The 17,219-nt window shown below is 43.5% G+C and overlaps 1 protein-coding gene across 1 annotated transcript; it reads right to left on the bottom strand.

Moving 5' to 3' along the window:
• Positions 1-5,782: 5,782 nt before the first annotated feature.
• LOC107374014 (probable RNA-directed DNA polymerase from transposon BS) lies at positions 5,783-8,463 on the bottom strand. Its single transcript, XM_054741992.2, has 2 exons — positions 8,321-8,463; positions 5,783-7,471 (listed from the first exon to the last, which is right to left on the bottom strand). Exon 2 carries the CDS (start codon positions 7,445-7,447, stop codon positions 6,107-6,109), a length of 1,341 nt encoding a protein of 446 aa, XP_054597967.2. The 5' UTR covers positions 7,448-7,471; positions 8,321-8,463; the 3' UTR covers positions 5,783-6,106.
• Positions 8,464-17,219: the final 8,756 nt, after the last annotated feature.

Below are 17,219 nucleotides of genomic sequence, written 5' to 3'. Positions count from 1 at the left end.
CTTGAAAGCATTTGCATAATCTTTGGACTAAGCCTTAAGTGAGCTCTGGTGAAAGAAGAGAGATACCGAGGTATGAAGTTTAGCATGCAGTTAGCAACGCAAGGTTTAGTTTTTAATCAAACACCCATTAGAACTCATGATAATATATTACTTTATGACTCTGAACTGAGATCAGCTACTTTACTCCTATGTGACAGTACTGCTGTTGTTCCTTGATGTCTTCACTGTACCAACGAGTCTGGAGTAGCAGCGATCTCCTCTCAGAGAGCTCCATGATGGGTTTAATATGAACGACTGGCAACCTCCACCCCCATTCCTCTTGATGAAATTCTGTTGAAACTGCATACTGTGGTGTTTAGTTTGTTCTTTCGTTTTTATGTCATATAACCTACTTTTCTAATCATGAATGTATGATGAGAGATTTTTATATACCATATAAATTTAGGTGTCAAACAGAATCTGTAATCTTGTCAAAAGATCAGGTATATTTGTAAGCTGTAAAATGTAAAAAAGAAAAAATGATTGTCAAACAGAATGTGTTGGTTTGCTATAGCATACACACACACACACACACATAGTTCCTCATATATATATATATATATATATATATATATATATATATACACACATATATATATATACGTATATATGAGGAACTATCTCAAGCTGTTTGCCAAATAAAAGTAGTAGTGATGTAAATGTCTGTGTGATTGTCATCAGTTCCCAATATCTTTGGTTCTGTGTAATCTGTGAAATTCCAGTGCTTGGTTCTTTTATAAACACGCCGGTGCTCTGAGGAAGGCTATGGTGTGTAGCGGAAATCCACATTCCATATCCTCAGGTTAACTTTGTATAGGTTTACACGGAAAAGAACAATAACATTGTCACAAAAAGGGTTCTTTCACATTCAGCAGAAGGAAATAAGGGGGGGGGGGGGGGGTTTGAAAATGGCCCACAGTTGGGCATTCTGGTTAACTCCTACATCTTTCTCCCAGGAACGTAAATTTTACCAAGTGACTTGTTAAGCCGGACATTATCAGGACTTGGTCTGTCTTACCTCAACCTGCCAATAACTGACTCTTTTTCGCAGGCCGGGTGCTCGTAAAACTTCTCAAGGGTCATTCTGGAAGATTCCAGGATCTTGCTTTTATCAAAACCCCGGTATTTTTCTGTTTATCTATAATCAAAGAAGGTGTTTAGGTTGTTCACCCTTACAATAGAAATCAAGATGCTCTAAGTTAAAATCTTTTCAGCCACAGACCTAAACTTCCTTTTATGTTAAACCTCTGTCATTTGGTGTTTCTCCAGTTAAAATTTGTGCTAATGGTAAAACTGTTCAGTTTTAAGACATGAATTTTATTCTTTCCCTTTTACAGTAATACTTTGATGCTAAAGTAATACTTTTGAGGCTTTATATGAATAACTGTGTTAAATTGTGATCATAGATTTTCATCTTGGAGAAGGTAGAGTTTATTTGGAAAAGCCACAGTACCCTCCAGTGGCTTTTGATACAGGTGGGCGTGCCCAAAAGGTTATATAAGTACCCATCCGAACCTCGTGGCGGCAGTTTAAGAACAAAGGATGCCTTAAGCTCATTTCCCTGCGGACTGTTTTCCATCTGGCCCAGCAGAACCTGGCGCTTTAAAGTAATTAGCTCCAAAAGTCACGGTCAAACTTAGAAGCAACTTCGTTTGTTTTGTTTTGACGTCCCATGCGCAACCGGAAGTTGATGCGTTCAAGACAAGTTTGCGCATTAAGAGTTGAAAGCAATTTGGAACAGTTTTCCAGATTAACTGTCTCTCTAGGCTGTTAATATCTTTGCACAAGTCTGCAAATTTCTGTGTCACAGTCTGAATGAGAGTTAGACTCTGAGAAAGAGAACCGTGATTAACATGGTGTAGGGTTAACTACATACTAGAATCAACACTGTTGCTATTCAGTTGTAGATTCTGAAAATGACCAAGCAGATTAACGTATGAGGCTTATATCGTGTATAAATATCCCGGATACTTATATAATCGATCTAAGTTCATAGCCCAACCTGTTTGGTCTATTTTTAATCCAAAGATTAATGTTTAATTTAAGATAATTAAATTTAATAGCAAAAGTTTATTTTTGAATCAGAAGCTAGGAATCTTTGCTTTTCAATAACCAGAAACAATTTTACATTTCTGTGTTTCATTTCAATAATGAGGCAAGTTTAAAAATGAAGAATTTTATTACTAACAATTTTTAAACTTTAAGATTTGAATGACAATTCATGGATGACAATTTAATGACAATCTTTACCAGCTTTGATATTAAACTTGTTTTAAAAGGCAAACCTGTGGCTGGATGAAAGCTAAATTGGAAATATGAGTTTGGATGCGTGAATGGATTTCTCAGAAGGTTTCTTTCACAGAGAGGAAAGCGTTCTGGGCTGGAAATGATGTTTTGCAGCTATCTGAGTTGTTTACTTAGAGAACAGCATCAAACGTCATCTGTCAAAAGTGTCTACCTCACCCAGGAGACCCCCTTTTGGATCCGAGATGTCAAGTGGAGATGATTTCCTCCGGGCACGAGGATGGTAGAAGGACCTTGATGCGACCAAATCAGTCCTGGGTTGTTTCTGTGGGTCACACGACTGATGAAACTATTTGCGTCTCAAAGTCCGTAACTCTGAAGGAGTTGTTGCATCTTAACTTAACTCAGAAATCAATAACTCTGGAAGGAGTTTTTCATCAGCTGGTTACAGTTTACATTTATTCTTAGCTATTCTTATCGGCGTGACAGAACAGCGTGACAGAGGGTCAGGGCGGCCGACCCGTCTACTCAGGATGGTTGGTTCAAGAACTGACGTGAAAGCTGTTGCAAGTTATTTTACAAAGTCCTCAGAACACACCCACTCTCAGCAAGAAAGCTTTGGTCATGTGTCAAAAACATGTGTTGGCAGTTATTGTTTACTCTGGATAAACTCTGTGTTAGATGGATAAGGTGGAAGCTGACCTTCTGATTTGCTGAACACACATTACTGATCATCAACCATAATCATAACTATACCCAAAGCATAATAACTCATTTCAGTAATTAAAATACATTTATACTGAACCAAGTGATTATTTATGATGATTATAATAAACAGTAATAAAGTCAAACAGTTTATTAATATTATTATTTAATTATCGTGAACTTGAAGTGTCCTTCTTCTGGGACGGAACAGCTGCAGATAATGAGATATATTCTTCAGACATCATGACTCCTTGGTTAATCTGTGGACTTAAAAGTTACAGTCTGACCCAGCTTGACCCAGCTGGCTAGATGTGACCTTTGCCACAAATTAGAGAACCTTGATGATGCTACAAGACCCCCCTTTGTCAATGGTAGGTGGTCGCAGAAAACCACCTGTCGTTGGCAACCAAAGACGTGAAGGGACTCTCTTTCTGAAGAAGCTGTAGCAGTCCAGGTGAAGGCTGGAGAGAGGTAAGTGTTTCCTCCCCCAGTGAAGACAGGAGCATATCCTGAGAAGTTGGTTAAGTCAACAATTGCAGATCATTGTAAAGTAATTCTAGAGAAGATGGCTATTTCAATAGCAGTTGATTAATACCAAAGGCGTATGCAAAAAGGATAAAGTAGCCTGTGTTCCCACACAGAACCGGGCAGGATGTAGACAGACGACCAGCCGTCAGCGGTAGGCCCCCGGATGGCATCCAGGTGACCTCTCAGCGCAGGGCACTCAGGACGTCTCGAACCACGACCGAAGTGAAGCTCCATGCGACAGGAACACCAGGCGGGCAGAAACAGGCGTAGAGGACCCTCAGATGGCGAAGTCCCTCAGGCAGCGAAGACCAATGGTGAAGCTCATGAGTGAGAAGAGCAGAGCAGCAAGTGAGGCAGAGACACGAAGACTGCGTTTGATGCAAATCACAGAAATAAATTACAAACCTGTCACTGTGAGTACCTCTGTACTATGTGTTAGCATTATGTGTATTTAACCTTTAACTGAAGAAGTGGGTGCACTGCCTATGTGTGATGCCAAAAATGTGGTGCATTAAGCATGAAAGAAAATCAATAAAAGAAATCAAACCCTAACTGGTATGGGAGAAATCACCTGCACTAATTAAAGGCTTTATATAAGAATGAAGAGCAAAATTGGCTTGTAGCCCTTTAAGAGAAATTAACTAAGTTAATCCCTAAAGTTCTCAAACTCAATTACCCTAACGAAAGCACTATAAAAAGATAGATATGTAAGTCAACACTAAAAATGTAAATCAGTGGAGTTAGTAGTCCCTAAATGTGAGGTACCAAGATAACTGACTGAAGGCAGTTATCCTGATTAAACCTCAAAAGTTATCAAGACTACTAAAAATAATCAAAAAAAGAATTGATTGAATTTGGATCGACACACCAGGTAGTGGAGACATCCACTTTCAACTGTTATGTTCTGAAAACACATGATTATTGGAACCACAGCAGACCACAGCCATAATTCACAAAGCCTGTATGATAGGATGTTTAGACATGAAGGCCATGCACACACATACTCACGACAGGACTCACGTGATCCGAAATCAGAGAACCCAGCGAGAGCGGACGGAAGTTCACCCCCTCTTTGGCACAATTCGAGTTGGTGGTCAGCTATTTTGGTTGAAACGATGTCTAAATCAATAGGATTTTTGTGCGATTTAAATTTGGTTCTGTGGACCCATAGATAAATGGGAGCTTTGTTGCCTTTGGAGATCTTAATGAGAAACACGACCGGAGAGCGTGGTTTAGTTGGTAGGTCAGGACCTGATTTTTCCTGTAAAAGGTTATTAATCAGTTTACCAGAGGTGACTGTTGTGTGACCAGGATCTGGAGCGAACTGGAGGTCAAGAAGAGAAGCCCTCAGATCACGAGGAGTCCTACTGCCCCCTGCTGGTATCTTATGCCATGTCTGTTGAACAGGAACGAAAGAACATACAGGAATATTAATGAGGCTCTGGAGCGCCCGCTCACTAGAAAAAGTCACAGCGCCACCAGAATGAACTGGCTGGACCCACAAGTGATGGATGGACATCAAGATATCTGGGAGTCCCCTGGATGTGGAACCCAGATCCACACGGTCGAGTTAGATAGTGCTGCTGAGAAAGCAGACAGAGACATGTGACTAGCAAGAGCAACATCATCTGTCCTGAAGACTGAAACCAAGAATGTTTTAGGCTGCAGACAGGTGCAGGCTTACGAGGATCCGGAGCAGATGTGCTTCCGGGAAGGTCCCCGGTTGACAAGCGGGCACGTTCAGAGAGATCAGGGTCCACCAGCAGATTTACAGGGCGACATCTGTAATGGAGTAAGGTCAGTGAGTGCGTCGGCCCCCCCTTCGGTGGGTAGAGATCCCCCCTCAGAGTACTGGGTTTCAGCTGGAGTCTCTGTGCCACTATCAGCTCTCTCTGTGACAGGGTGTGGAGTTATCGGTGGAGCGTCTCAACCAGCAGCAGCTCCGCCTGGATCGGGAGGGACGCCCGATCCCTGCAGGATCTTAGCTGTCGAGGCCACAGAGGCTCTGTGGACATCACTGATCTTATGGATGCTGGTTTCTCCCATCAGTCCGAAGCACAAGCGGCCAAGACCTGAAAGAGAGATGACCCGAGCACAGGATAGAGCATGCAGCTCTGGAATGGAGTCAAAACCCCTGTGAAAGATGCTGAAAAGCTTTTGGGTCAAAAGGGTTCAAGATCATCCCGCTGACAGCAGGATGCTGGACCTGAAGACTGACAAGGTCATTCACAGAAAAGCCAAGTTGAACAGACACAAACACTTCAGGTGGTTTTAAGATGGGGTCATCAGGGGGCCACAAGGGTCTCAGGGCCCATGATGTGTCCACCATCAGAATCAGAAGTTTTTATTGCCATATGTGTGCCAAGTCACAACATTAGGAAATTGCTGCAGTATTTTGGTGCAGAAGGTAAGATAGAAAAAAAATAATTAAGCGATAAGCAAATATAAGAACTAATAAAACACTCATGATAAAATTATTAATGTAAAAAGTGGCAAGAATTAGAGAAGCAGCTATCTACTCCGTGTAGGTATTAATCTGAGTGTTTGCTGAATGTTTCAAGCACGGCATCGGTCACGTGACTGGGGCCAATCAACTTGAGTGGGCTGCCCTAGGATTTTCGTTCAAAAGTCCAACTGCAGAGGGGAAGAAACTGTTTTTGTGGTGAGAGGTTCTGGTCCGAATGGATCTGAGCCTTCTGCCAGATGGGAGCGAGTCGAAGAGACTGTGTCCAGGGTGACACGAGTCAGCTATTATCCGACCTGCACACCTCAATGTCCTAGAGGTGTACAGATCTTGAATGGAGGGGAGTTCGCAGCCAATGACCTTCTCTGCAGAGCGCACGACACGCTGCAGCCTCTTCTTGTCCCTGGTGGTAGCTCCAGCGTACCACACAGTGATGGAGGAGGTGAGGATGGACTCGATGATAGCAGTGTAGAACTGCCTCATCGACTGTGGTGATAGGTAAAATTTCTTCAACTGCCTCAGGAAGTACATCCTCTGCTGGGCCTTTTTTCTGATGGTGGTGATGGTGGGCTCCCATTCGAGGTCCTGGGAGATGGTGGTGCCCAGGAAGCGACATGAGTCCACCATCGTGATGGGAGTGTCAGACAGGTTTAAGGGGGGGATGGGGTGTGTGTGTTTCCTAAAGTCCACAACAACCTCCGCTGTCTTCTGGGTGTTTAGCACCAGGTTGTTGTGGCTGCACCAGGACACCAGACGTTCAGCCTCCATTCTGTAAGCGGACTCATCCCCATTAGAGATGAGTCCGATGATGGTGGTGTCGTCAGCAAACTTAATTAGTTTGACAGACTCATGCTTGGAGGTGCAGCTGTTGGTGTACAGGGAGAAGAGCAGAGGGGAAAGAACACAGCCCTGTGGTGAGCCGGTGCTGACGGTCCGTAGGTCCGAGACATTCTTCCCCAGCCTGACTTGTTGTTTCCTGTCTGTCAGGAAGTCAGTGATCCACCTGCAGATGGGGTCAGGCACGTTCATCTGGGACATTTTGTCTTGGAGGAGGTCTGGCAGGATTGTGTTGAATGCAGAGCTGAAGTCCACGAACAATATCCTGGCGTAGGTACCTGGGGAATCCAGATGCTGCAGGATGAATTGTAGAGCCATGTTGATTGCGTCATCTACAGACCTGTTTGCTCTGTATGCAAACTGCAGGGGGTCCAGGGGGGGGGGGGGGGGGGCTGTGAAGGTCTTGAGGTGGGGGAGAACTAGGTGCTCAAATGACTTCATGACCACAGATGTCAGAGCCACAGGTCTGTAGTCATTTAGTCCAGTGATTCTTGGTTTCTTGGGGACAGGAACTATGATGGAGAACTTGCTTCTCACCCAGAGAAGCAAGTTGGTCTGTACAAGCGATGAACTGGCCGTTGAGGAAGTTCTCTGGTGGAAGTCGAGTGTCAAAGCTGAGATTCTGGCCATCCACGTAACTGGTGAGGTGTTCACCTGTCCACATGGTGGAAAGAGAAAGATTATGGCAATCATGGTAACTTAACACAAGGTGTTGTTTGTCTCGGTCGACTACTGAGGTAGGAGCTTCAGCTATGTTAAAGAAATCAGCAGATTGTGACTGTGATGGTAGCTGAATCTGTGGTGGCAAAAGTTCTGAACCAGGTGGCGAACATGGTGTTCCCACCTGCTCAGAGCTACCAACCGTGAGACAGTGGAGGTCCGGAGGCAGGGCCGCGGTCAAAGGCAGGTCGACCTCTGACTAGAGCACTCCCTCCTCATCAATGAAAGCATTAATGCGGCTCAGAAAGTCCATGCCAAGGGTGAAAGCCATCCTTGCATGGTCGGAGATGTAAACAGGGTGTGTCAGAGTCATGGGGCCGACTGATATCTGGAGATCGAACCTAGAAGACGAGATTAAGTCATGAGAGGAAGTCCTGTCAATTACAGAACATGATGTGAGTTCTGGGGGCCTGACCACCCCTCCACAGGAAATGCAAATGCGATCGAACATGGCTTGTGTGACCAGTGTAAAGGAGCTTCACTTGTAAGTCACTTTGGACAAAAGCGTCTGCTAAATACATAAACATAAACATAAACATAGTGACGAATTGGTACAAAACCACTCGATCAGACTAAATCTGAACGTTCCCGAAAGCTTAAGATAAGTGCGTTTAAACTGTATCGGAGAACGGGGTGCTATTCAGTTGTGTTACAGCTGATTAGCTACTAGCTTTGCTCGCGTGAGGAGAGGGAGAATGGATTCTCTCTCAGAAGACACTGCGTGTCAAGATGGAATAAACGTCCAAACACACTCAAACACTATCAAACAACACATTCACTTACTTTAGCAGTTAGGATGCCTTTAAACAGTCCCACAGACTTGTGGATTAATCGCTGTATCAGCTGTGTCACAACTTGCCAGATGTCGGTGTCACCGCAAAAAGCTTCCCTCCCGGAAGTTTCCGGAGGAAGGAAATTAAGGTGAGACAACTCCCGTTTTTAGTGAAATATTGAAAATAAAACACAGAAATCGTGTTTTTATTTTGGAAAAGAATGGCTCGCCGGATTATTGAATAAGACTGGGTGGCTACGATCAATTATGTAGGGTTAACTACATACTAGAATCAACACTGTTGCTATTCAGTTGAAGATTCTGAAAATGACCAAACAGATTAACCTATGAGGCTTGTATCGTGTATAAATATCCTGGATACTTATATAATCGATCCAAAGATTAATGTTTAATTTAAGATAATTAAATTTAATAGCAAAAGTTTATTTTTGAATCAGAAGCTAGGAATCTTTGCTTTTCAATAACCAGAAAAAATTATACCTTTCTGTGTTTCATTTCAATAATGAGGCAAGTTTAAAAATGAAGAATTTTATTACCAACAATTTTTAAACTTTAAGATTTGAATGACAATTCCTGGATGGCAATTTAATGACAATCTTTACCAGCTTTGATATTAAACTTGTTTTTTAAAAGGCAAACCTGTGGCTGGATGAAAGCTAAATTGGAAATATGAGTTTGGATGCGTGAATGGATTTCTCAGAAGGTTTCTTTCACAGAGAGGAAAGCGTTCTGGGCTGGAAATGATGTTTTGCAGCTATCTGAGTTGTTTACTTAGAGAACAGCATCAAACATCATCTGTCAAAAGTGTCTACCTCACCCAGGAGACCCCCTTTTGGATCCGAGATGTCAAGTGGAGATGATTTCCTCCGGGCACGAGGATGGTAGAAGGACCTCGATGCGACCAAATCAGTCCTGGGTTGTTTCCGTGGGTCACACGAGTATTTGCGTCTCAAAGTCCGTAACTCTGAAGTAGTTGTTGTATCTTAACTCAGAAATCAATAACTCTGGAAGGAGTTTTTCATCAGCTGGTTACAGTTTACATTTATTCTTAGCTATTCTTATCGGCGTGACAGAACAGCGTGACAGAGGGTCAGGGCGGCCGACCCGTCTCCTCAGGATGGTTGGTTCAAGAACTGACGTGAAAGCTGTTGCAAGTTAGTTTACAAAGTCCTCAGAACACACCCACTCTCAGCAAGAAAGCTTTGGTCATGCGTCAAAAACGTGTTGGCAGTTATTGTTTACTCTGGATAAACTCTGTGTTAGATGGATAAGGTGGAAGCTGACCTTCTGATTTGCTGAACACACATTACTGATCATCAACCATAATCATAACTATACCCAAAGCATAATAACTCATTTCAGTAATTAAAATACATTTATACTGAACCAAGTGATTATTTATGATGATTATAATAAACAGTAATAAAGTCAAAGAGTTTTTTAATATTATTTTTTAATTATTATCGTGAACTTGAAGTGTCCTTCTGGGACGAAACAGCAGCAGATAATGAGATTTATTCTTCAGACATCATGACTCCTTGGTTAATCTGTGGACTTAAAAGTTACTGTCTGACCCAGCTTGACCCAGCTGGCTAAATGTGACCTTTGCCACAAATCAGAGAACCTTGATGATGCTACAATGGTTAGCTCTGTTTCTCTGACAGTGATTAACATGGTTAGTTCTCTTTCTCTGACCGCGATCAGCAGAGGTGTGACCAAGTCACTGTTTTGCAAGTCGCAAGTAAGTCACAAGTCTTTCCAGTCAAGTCTCGAGTCAAGTCCAAGTCAAAGACAACCAAGTCCAAGTTGAGTCCAAAGTTAATGATGTGGAAGTCCAAGTCAAGTCCAAGTTCTTAACTTTGACTTTTCAAGTCATAATCAAGTCATCTGTCCAACTTCAATTTCATTCCAGATATAAAGCTTATTAAAGCTTCATTTATTTGCTCACACAAGCAGAAAGTGCAACTGGAACTGATTTTAAGCAAAGTGCTGCTGCATTTAGCAGAACAAGATCAAACCCAGAACGACGAATGATTTATGATTTTTGTCCATGTCGTGCCACTTTTGTGCTAAAATATCAAATATGCTCAAGTCATCATCAAGTCAACAGATGCAAGTTGATTCAAGTCGCAAGTCATTGGCGTTCAAGTCCGAGTCAAGTCGTAAGTCTATAGATTTCATCAAGTCAAGTCAGAAGTCATTAAAATAATGACTCAAGTCTGACTCGAGTCTGAGTCATGTGACTTGAGTCCATACCTCTGGCAATTTGCATGGTTAGTTCTCTTTTTGTCTCAGAGATAGGTAAATCAGCCGGTAAATTACATGTGGCTCTGATGAGCTACAGAAAAGTGTGAGTTGGTTGTTGTGGAACATGGCTGCTGTAATGTGAAGTGACGATGGTGTTAATAAAAGAGCCTCTCGAGTTCATAGCTGTCATCCTCTTTTCATGTGCAGCTTTTATACAGTTAGCATCATCCTCACGGGTTCACTCACGTTTAGCCCCATATGTTACTCATGTTGCTTTGCAAACACAGGAGTCTTCAGTCTTGCATAAGTCTGGAATGTTTTCCTTAAAAATTTGGTGCTGCTAAAAATCGACGTAGTTCATCTCAAGTTAGTCTCCTGTGACAGCATGTGAGGCTTATCACATTGGCCACAAAGGTTACGGAGATAACGTTATCTAACCGTTTCTGCACCTCTAGGGTAACAAGACATTGAAATGGTTTGTTGTTTAATAGCAGAGGCAGAATCATCATTGGTGGGGACATATCACCCCCATCTATGCCAAATCTACGCCCTTGATTTAGGAGAATCGAAACAGCCGGTAAACTAGTGAACTCAAAGATGGAGAATTGTAATTTTAGAGAATGCTAATCCCAGTACCATGTCATGCAGAAAGAGCACAAATAGTATTTGAATCTTTGACCTTAATGTGTGCATGTTGGGGGGGTGGGGGGGAGGGGGGGGGATAATTCAATTCAAGTTTATTTATATAGTGCCAAACCATGACAAGAGTCGTCTCAAGAGTCTAATCAATTTCCCTCTGGGATTAATAAAGTATTTTTGAATTTGAATTGAATTGAAGGCACTTCACATAGTAAACATTCCAATACAGGTCAGTTCATTAAGCCAATCAGAAAAAAAGTTTACTATATAAGGAACCCAGTAAATTTCATCGAGTCACTGAATAGTGTCAGAGTCTTTAGAGCAATTCCTCATACTAAGCAAGCATGCAGCAACAGTGAAGAGGAAAACTCCCTTTTAACAGGAAGAAACCAATCCTGTGTTACGTCCCCGACAGGTGTCGTTAAAATGTGAAGGAGGGGGCAACATAAGAAATACGACAGTGGAGTTAAAATGGTTTTAATTGTTGTAAAAGGTTCTAAAAACGAGCAAACACATGGTGAGCATTATAAAGATAATGCAAAACAAGCAAAATCAAGACTAAAAGGTTAACATTTACAAGACGAATTATCAACATTTAAACACCTGGTTAAAACTTTGTTAAAAGTTTTACCGAAACAGAAGGTGCTTTCAAACACAAGTTAATAATGAAAACTGACGTACTACGAAAACACAGAGTGTTTTAAAATCCCAAAGTTGGTAAACTACGATGTTAACCTTAAAACGAATAACATCAAATGATCCGTCCATATAATCTAGGAGCTTAAACCCCTTGAAAGCTCATAACTCAGAGTTAAAACCTTAACGTTAACTCCTCTCAAAACGAAGGGGTTAAAACCAAAAACTAAGCCTGGAGGACAGCTATACCTCTGCACTGCTGCCTCATCAAAAAGGTTAACATTAAACCAATTACCAGCTATAAAAAACACCTGGTTAAAATGTATTAAGTTTTACCGAACAGAAGGTGTTTTTAAAATCCAGAAGTTGATAAAAGTCTAAAGCAATCTACTGACACCTGGTAAAAACTTATTGTAAACGTTTCACCAACACAGAAGGTGTTTAAAACTGGAGTCAAAAAAATTGCATCAAACCAAGTTAACCTTAACAAACAAAGACCCATTGGGATCACTCAGAATTAAAACTATTTAAGTTAAAACTCTTCAACTCGAAGGGGGTGAAAACAAAATGAGGCCTGGAGGAAAGCAGAACCCCTGCACTGCTGCCTCCCAGACTGCTGAAGGCACAGCCTTTTTTTTATCCCAGGTGTTGGTCATCAGAAGGATCAGCTGTGCTCCCCAGCAGCCTGGAAGAGAGGAGGAGGAGGGGCGGTGTCAGGCTGATCACCGGGGCTGGGTGATCCTGGCTCCTAAATCTCACTGGCCAGGCTGGTAGCTGTAACATCCTGGCTCAGTATAAGCAGCCATCCACCACGACTCACTGGAGATCAAGAAGACAGAACAGACACACACACACACAACCCCCCCCCCCCCCCCCCCCCCACACACACACACACACACACACACACACACTCAGACAAAAAGACAGACAGAGACAGACAGACAGACAGACAGAGCCGGCTCAAAGCTTCAGAACTGCATTCGGACCTTCCACACACACAGAGATCTCGGCCGAGACACACATTCAGGCTTCAGAACCTCGGCCCAAAACTTCTCTCTCACACACACACAAACAGAACCCTGCAGGCTTTCACTCACACACATATTTTTTTTTTCTTCTTTTTCACCCTGGTCACATCCCTGTGTCGGTGAAAACTCATTTTCACCTACCTGCTCAGCTTGCGTTCTGGTTGCACATCACCACCTCCCTGCTCCACTCCATAATGTGGTCCAGCAGGATTTCTGTGTGCCTCGCACTGGCCTGGATCATCCTGTCGCTCATTCTTCTGTCCGTGGATGGCCTTCTCCAGTACTCGGCGGCGGAGCTCTTCAACCTCCGCTTTCGCTACTCCGGATCTCCACCACCAGCTCTGTGCCTCTTCCCCGACATCACCTTCCAGCCTCGCCGTCGGTATATCCATCGGGGGTCCCGGCGGAACCTCCATCTCGACGGCTCCAAAGGAATACCCTCCTTCTGGTCCACGACTAGCCGGCGGCTACCCAGGAATACCTGCCGAGCTGCCGACTCCAGCGTGTTAGCCCGGCTGGCTAGTCGGACTAATGCTCCTGTCGCCAGGGACTTCCGCACTGCTAATTTTGGTCTTCTCAACATTCGCTCCCTCTCTGGTAAAGGACATCTCCTCCAAGATACCATCAGTGACCATAAGCTAGACTTTCTTTGTCTGAACGAAACATGGCAACAACCCAGCGATTTCTCACAACTCAATGACTGTACTCCTCCCGGATTTGTTTACCTCTCCAAACCCCGTGGGTCGGGCCGCGGCGGTGGTCTCGCGATACTGTATCGCGAGACTTGGAAGGTCCTTCCCGTAAACCTTCCTCCTCTCACCACTCTGGAATGCCTTGCCTGTCAACTCTCCGGCCCGACCCCCACAATAATTGTCACTGTTTATCGTCCCCCCAAGTTCAGCCCTGAGTTTTTAAATGAACTCTCTGCTCTTTTATCCCATCTGTCCGCCCTTTCCCCAAATGTAATTTTACTTGGTGATTTTAATATTCATATGGACAATATGGCCCTCCCCCTCAGCAAAGACTTCTCCTCATCTTTGGACAGCCTCAGTTTTCATCAATATGCCAATTTTCCCACTCACATTAAAGGTCACACCCTGGATTTAATCTGCTGCTCCGGCCTGACCCCCTCCAACTGTACAGCTGACCCGCTCCCTTTCACGGACCACTTCCTCATCTCCTTTTCTGTTCCCCTCCGTCTCTCCATCATCAAGTCACCACGTATCATTTCTTTTCGTAATATTAAGGACATTGATCTAGCCTCCCTGTCCTCCAGTTTTGCCACCTTGACCCCTAATTTGTCCTCTACTCCCGATGATCTTGTCATTCAGTACAATAACGGTCTGGTTTCTATCCTTAATTCATTTGCTCCCATCAAATCCCGCTCTGTATATTTTACTCGGTCTGCTCCATGGTTCACCCCTGCCCTTCGCTCCTTGAAAGCTACTAACCGGAGGCTTGAAAGACTCTACAAGAAAACCGGTCTCACCATCCATAAAGACTTATATTCTGCTCAGATTTCTCTCTACAAGGACTCCATCTCCCATGCCAAATCTCAGTATTACTCCGGTCTCATCTCGTCCAACTCCAGCAACACTAAAACATTATTTTCCATCATGAACAGCATTTTTCAGCCTCCCGACTCCTTACCCATCCATCTTTACTCTTCAGAAACCTGTAACTCTCTCCTTCAGTTTTTTAATGAGAAGGTCAATAGAATCCATCTCTCTTTACCTCATTCCTCCCCTCCCTCTCCTGATTTATTTGAACCCACCATTCCGTTCTCCTCCTTTGAACTTCCCCATCCCTCAGAAATATTAGATTACATCACCAAATCCAAACCTTCCACCTGTCAACTGGACCCTATTCCAACTGTTTTAGTTAAATCCTGCCTTTCTTCTCTGCTCCCTTTTATAACAGCCATTATTCATTCCTCACTATCCTCTGGTACGGTCCCATCCCTATTCAAATCCGCTTCAGTCAGCCCTATTCTAAAAAAACCTGGTTTAGATCCCAATGATTTCAATAACCTCCGTCCCATTTCCCATCTTCCCTTCATTTCCAAAGTCCTTGAGAAAACTGTTGCATCTCAGCTCCATTCACATCTCACCCGCAATAACCTTTATGAACAGTTTCAGTCTGGCTTCCGTCCCCACCACAGCACAGAAACAGCTCTCATCAAGATCACTAACGACCTACTCATTGCTGCTGATTCTGGTTTAATCTCTATTCTTATTCTCCTCGATCTGAGTGCGGCCTTTGACACCATTTCTCATCCCATCCTCCTTAATAGACTCTATTCCTTAGGCATCACTCACACCCCCCTCCGCTGGTTTCAATCTTACCTTACTGGCCGCACTCAGTTCATCCAGTTAAAATCCTTTACCTCAGAACCCTCCCCAGTCAAGTCAGGTGTGCCCCAGGGCTCTGTCCTGGGGCCCCTCCTCTTCATAGTATATCTCCTCCCTATCGGCAAAATCTTCCGCAAATTCAATATCCAGTTTCACTGCTTTGCAGATGACACCCAGCTCTACATTTCCAGTAAGCCCAACTCAACTCTCCCACCATCCTCCCTTACACTCTGCCTCTCTGAAATCAAATCATGGTTCACCTCTAATTTCCTCAAACTCAACGGCAATAAAACTGAACTTCTTCTAGTTGGCACTAACTCCACCCTCTCAACATCTGACAGCTTTTCTTTAACTATTGACAGTGCCACAGTCTCCCCCTCACCTCATGTCAAGAGTCTGGGTGTCATTCTCGACAGCTCCCTTTCTTTTCAGGCTCACATTAATAACTTAATTCGGTCAGCATACTTCCATCTACGTTCCATAAACCGTCTTCGTCCCTCACTGACCCCTCACACTGCCGCCATTCTCGTCCACAGCCTCGTCACCTCCCGTCTCGACTATTGCAATTCACTTCTTTATGGTCTCCCCAACAAACTCCTTCATAAACTGCAACTGGTCCAGAATTCAGCAGCCCGTATTATCACCAGAACCCCTTCCTTTCACCACATCACGCCGGTTCTCCAGCAGCTCCACTGGCTCCCAGTTAAATTCAGGCCCATCTTCAAAATTCTCCTCCATACCTTCAAAGCAATCCACAACCTCTCTCCTCCATATATCTCAGACCTTATAAGTATTCACACCCCGTCCCGTTCACTCAGATCTTCTTCTTCCATCCATCTTGCGGTTCCTTCTGCCCGTCTCGCTACCATGGGGAGCAGAGCTTTCAGCCGCTCTGCTCCTCGACTCTGGAACTCACTTCCCCCAGACATCAGGAACATCGACAGTTTTACCCTTTTCCAATCAAAACTCAAAACACATATGTTTAAATCTGCCTACAACCTCTGATTTTATTGAAATGTTTCTCTCTGTTTTTTCTTCTTTGGGTTTTATTATTGTTCTATTGTATTTTATTACGTGTTTTGTGTAAAGTGACCTTGGGTGTCCTGAAAGGCGCTTTGAAATAAAATGTATTATTATTATTATTATTCAGAGTTTCGACACACAAATTTAAAACCACAAAGCGACATACAACGCAATAATCATAATACAGAAAACATGCCAGTCACCAGCGACAACTTAAACAATACACAACACGTAAACACGGAAACCGGCAAGCCCACCCACAAAATGGAACGCAGCCCCATGACGCCAGAAACACAAAAATCACACATAACACAGACCGGGAATTTAGACCGACTTGAGATCTTTAAGCCAAATATAGAGTTCAATACCAGAAACAGGCTCAAAACCTCCAAACTTTAGCCAAACAATCTCACACGTCTTTTTCCTTTCATCAACCGAACTTTCTCACACACTCAAGAGCTTGTGGCTTACACGCACACGCGGCAACTGGCCCACCGCAATCAACATACACACACACACACACACACACACTCGAACGCAGCAGGACGGCAGCCGAACCAATGTTCCCAGCCGTGTTTTTTAGCGCTTCGGCACAATTTTTAAAACCACAACACAACGCATATACTCACAAAACAACTGCTGACATCAATATTTCAGCAATGAATCCAGAACCACAAAGTTCTGCGCATCAAGAAATAGCCAGCCCGATCAGAAACGGGACGCAGCCCGATACCAGATGCACAACAAATTACAAATAACACACAGCAAGGCCGAATTTAGACCGACTTAGAATACTTTTCCAAATGTAGCGGTGATTAATTTTAGTGTACGCACCATAAAATATTTAAACAATTCCCTGCGGCAGTGTGATTTTAGCAACAAGCCTCTCCACTCGACACCAGCACATAGACTGTGCTGCATGTATATATTGCTATCCGCTTTAACGTGGCTACACATTACTTCTC

The sequence above is a fragment of the Nothobranchius furzeri genome, chromosome 18, assembly GCF_043380555.1.
Source record: "Nothobranchius furzeri strain GRZ-AD chromosome 18, NfurGRZ-RIMD1, whole genome shotgun sequence".
Classification (NCBI taxonomy): Eukaryota; Metazoa; Chordata; class Actinopteri; order Cyprinodontiformes; family Nothobranchiidae; genus Nothobranchius; species Nothobranchius furzeri.
The sequence above is the reverse complement of the archived record's forward strand: the minus strand, read 5'-3'. Positions and strand labels throughout refer to the sequence as shown.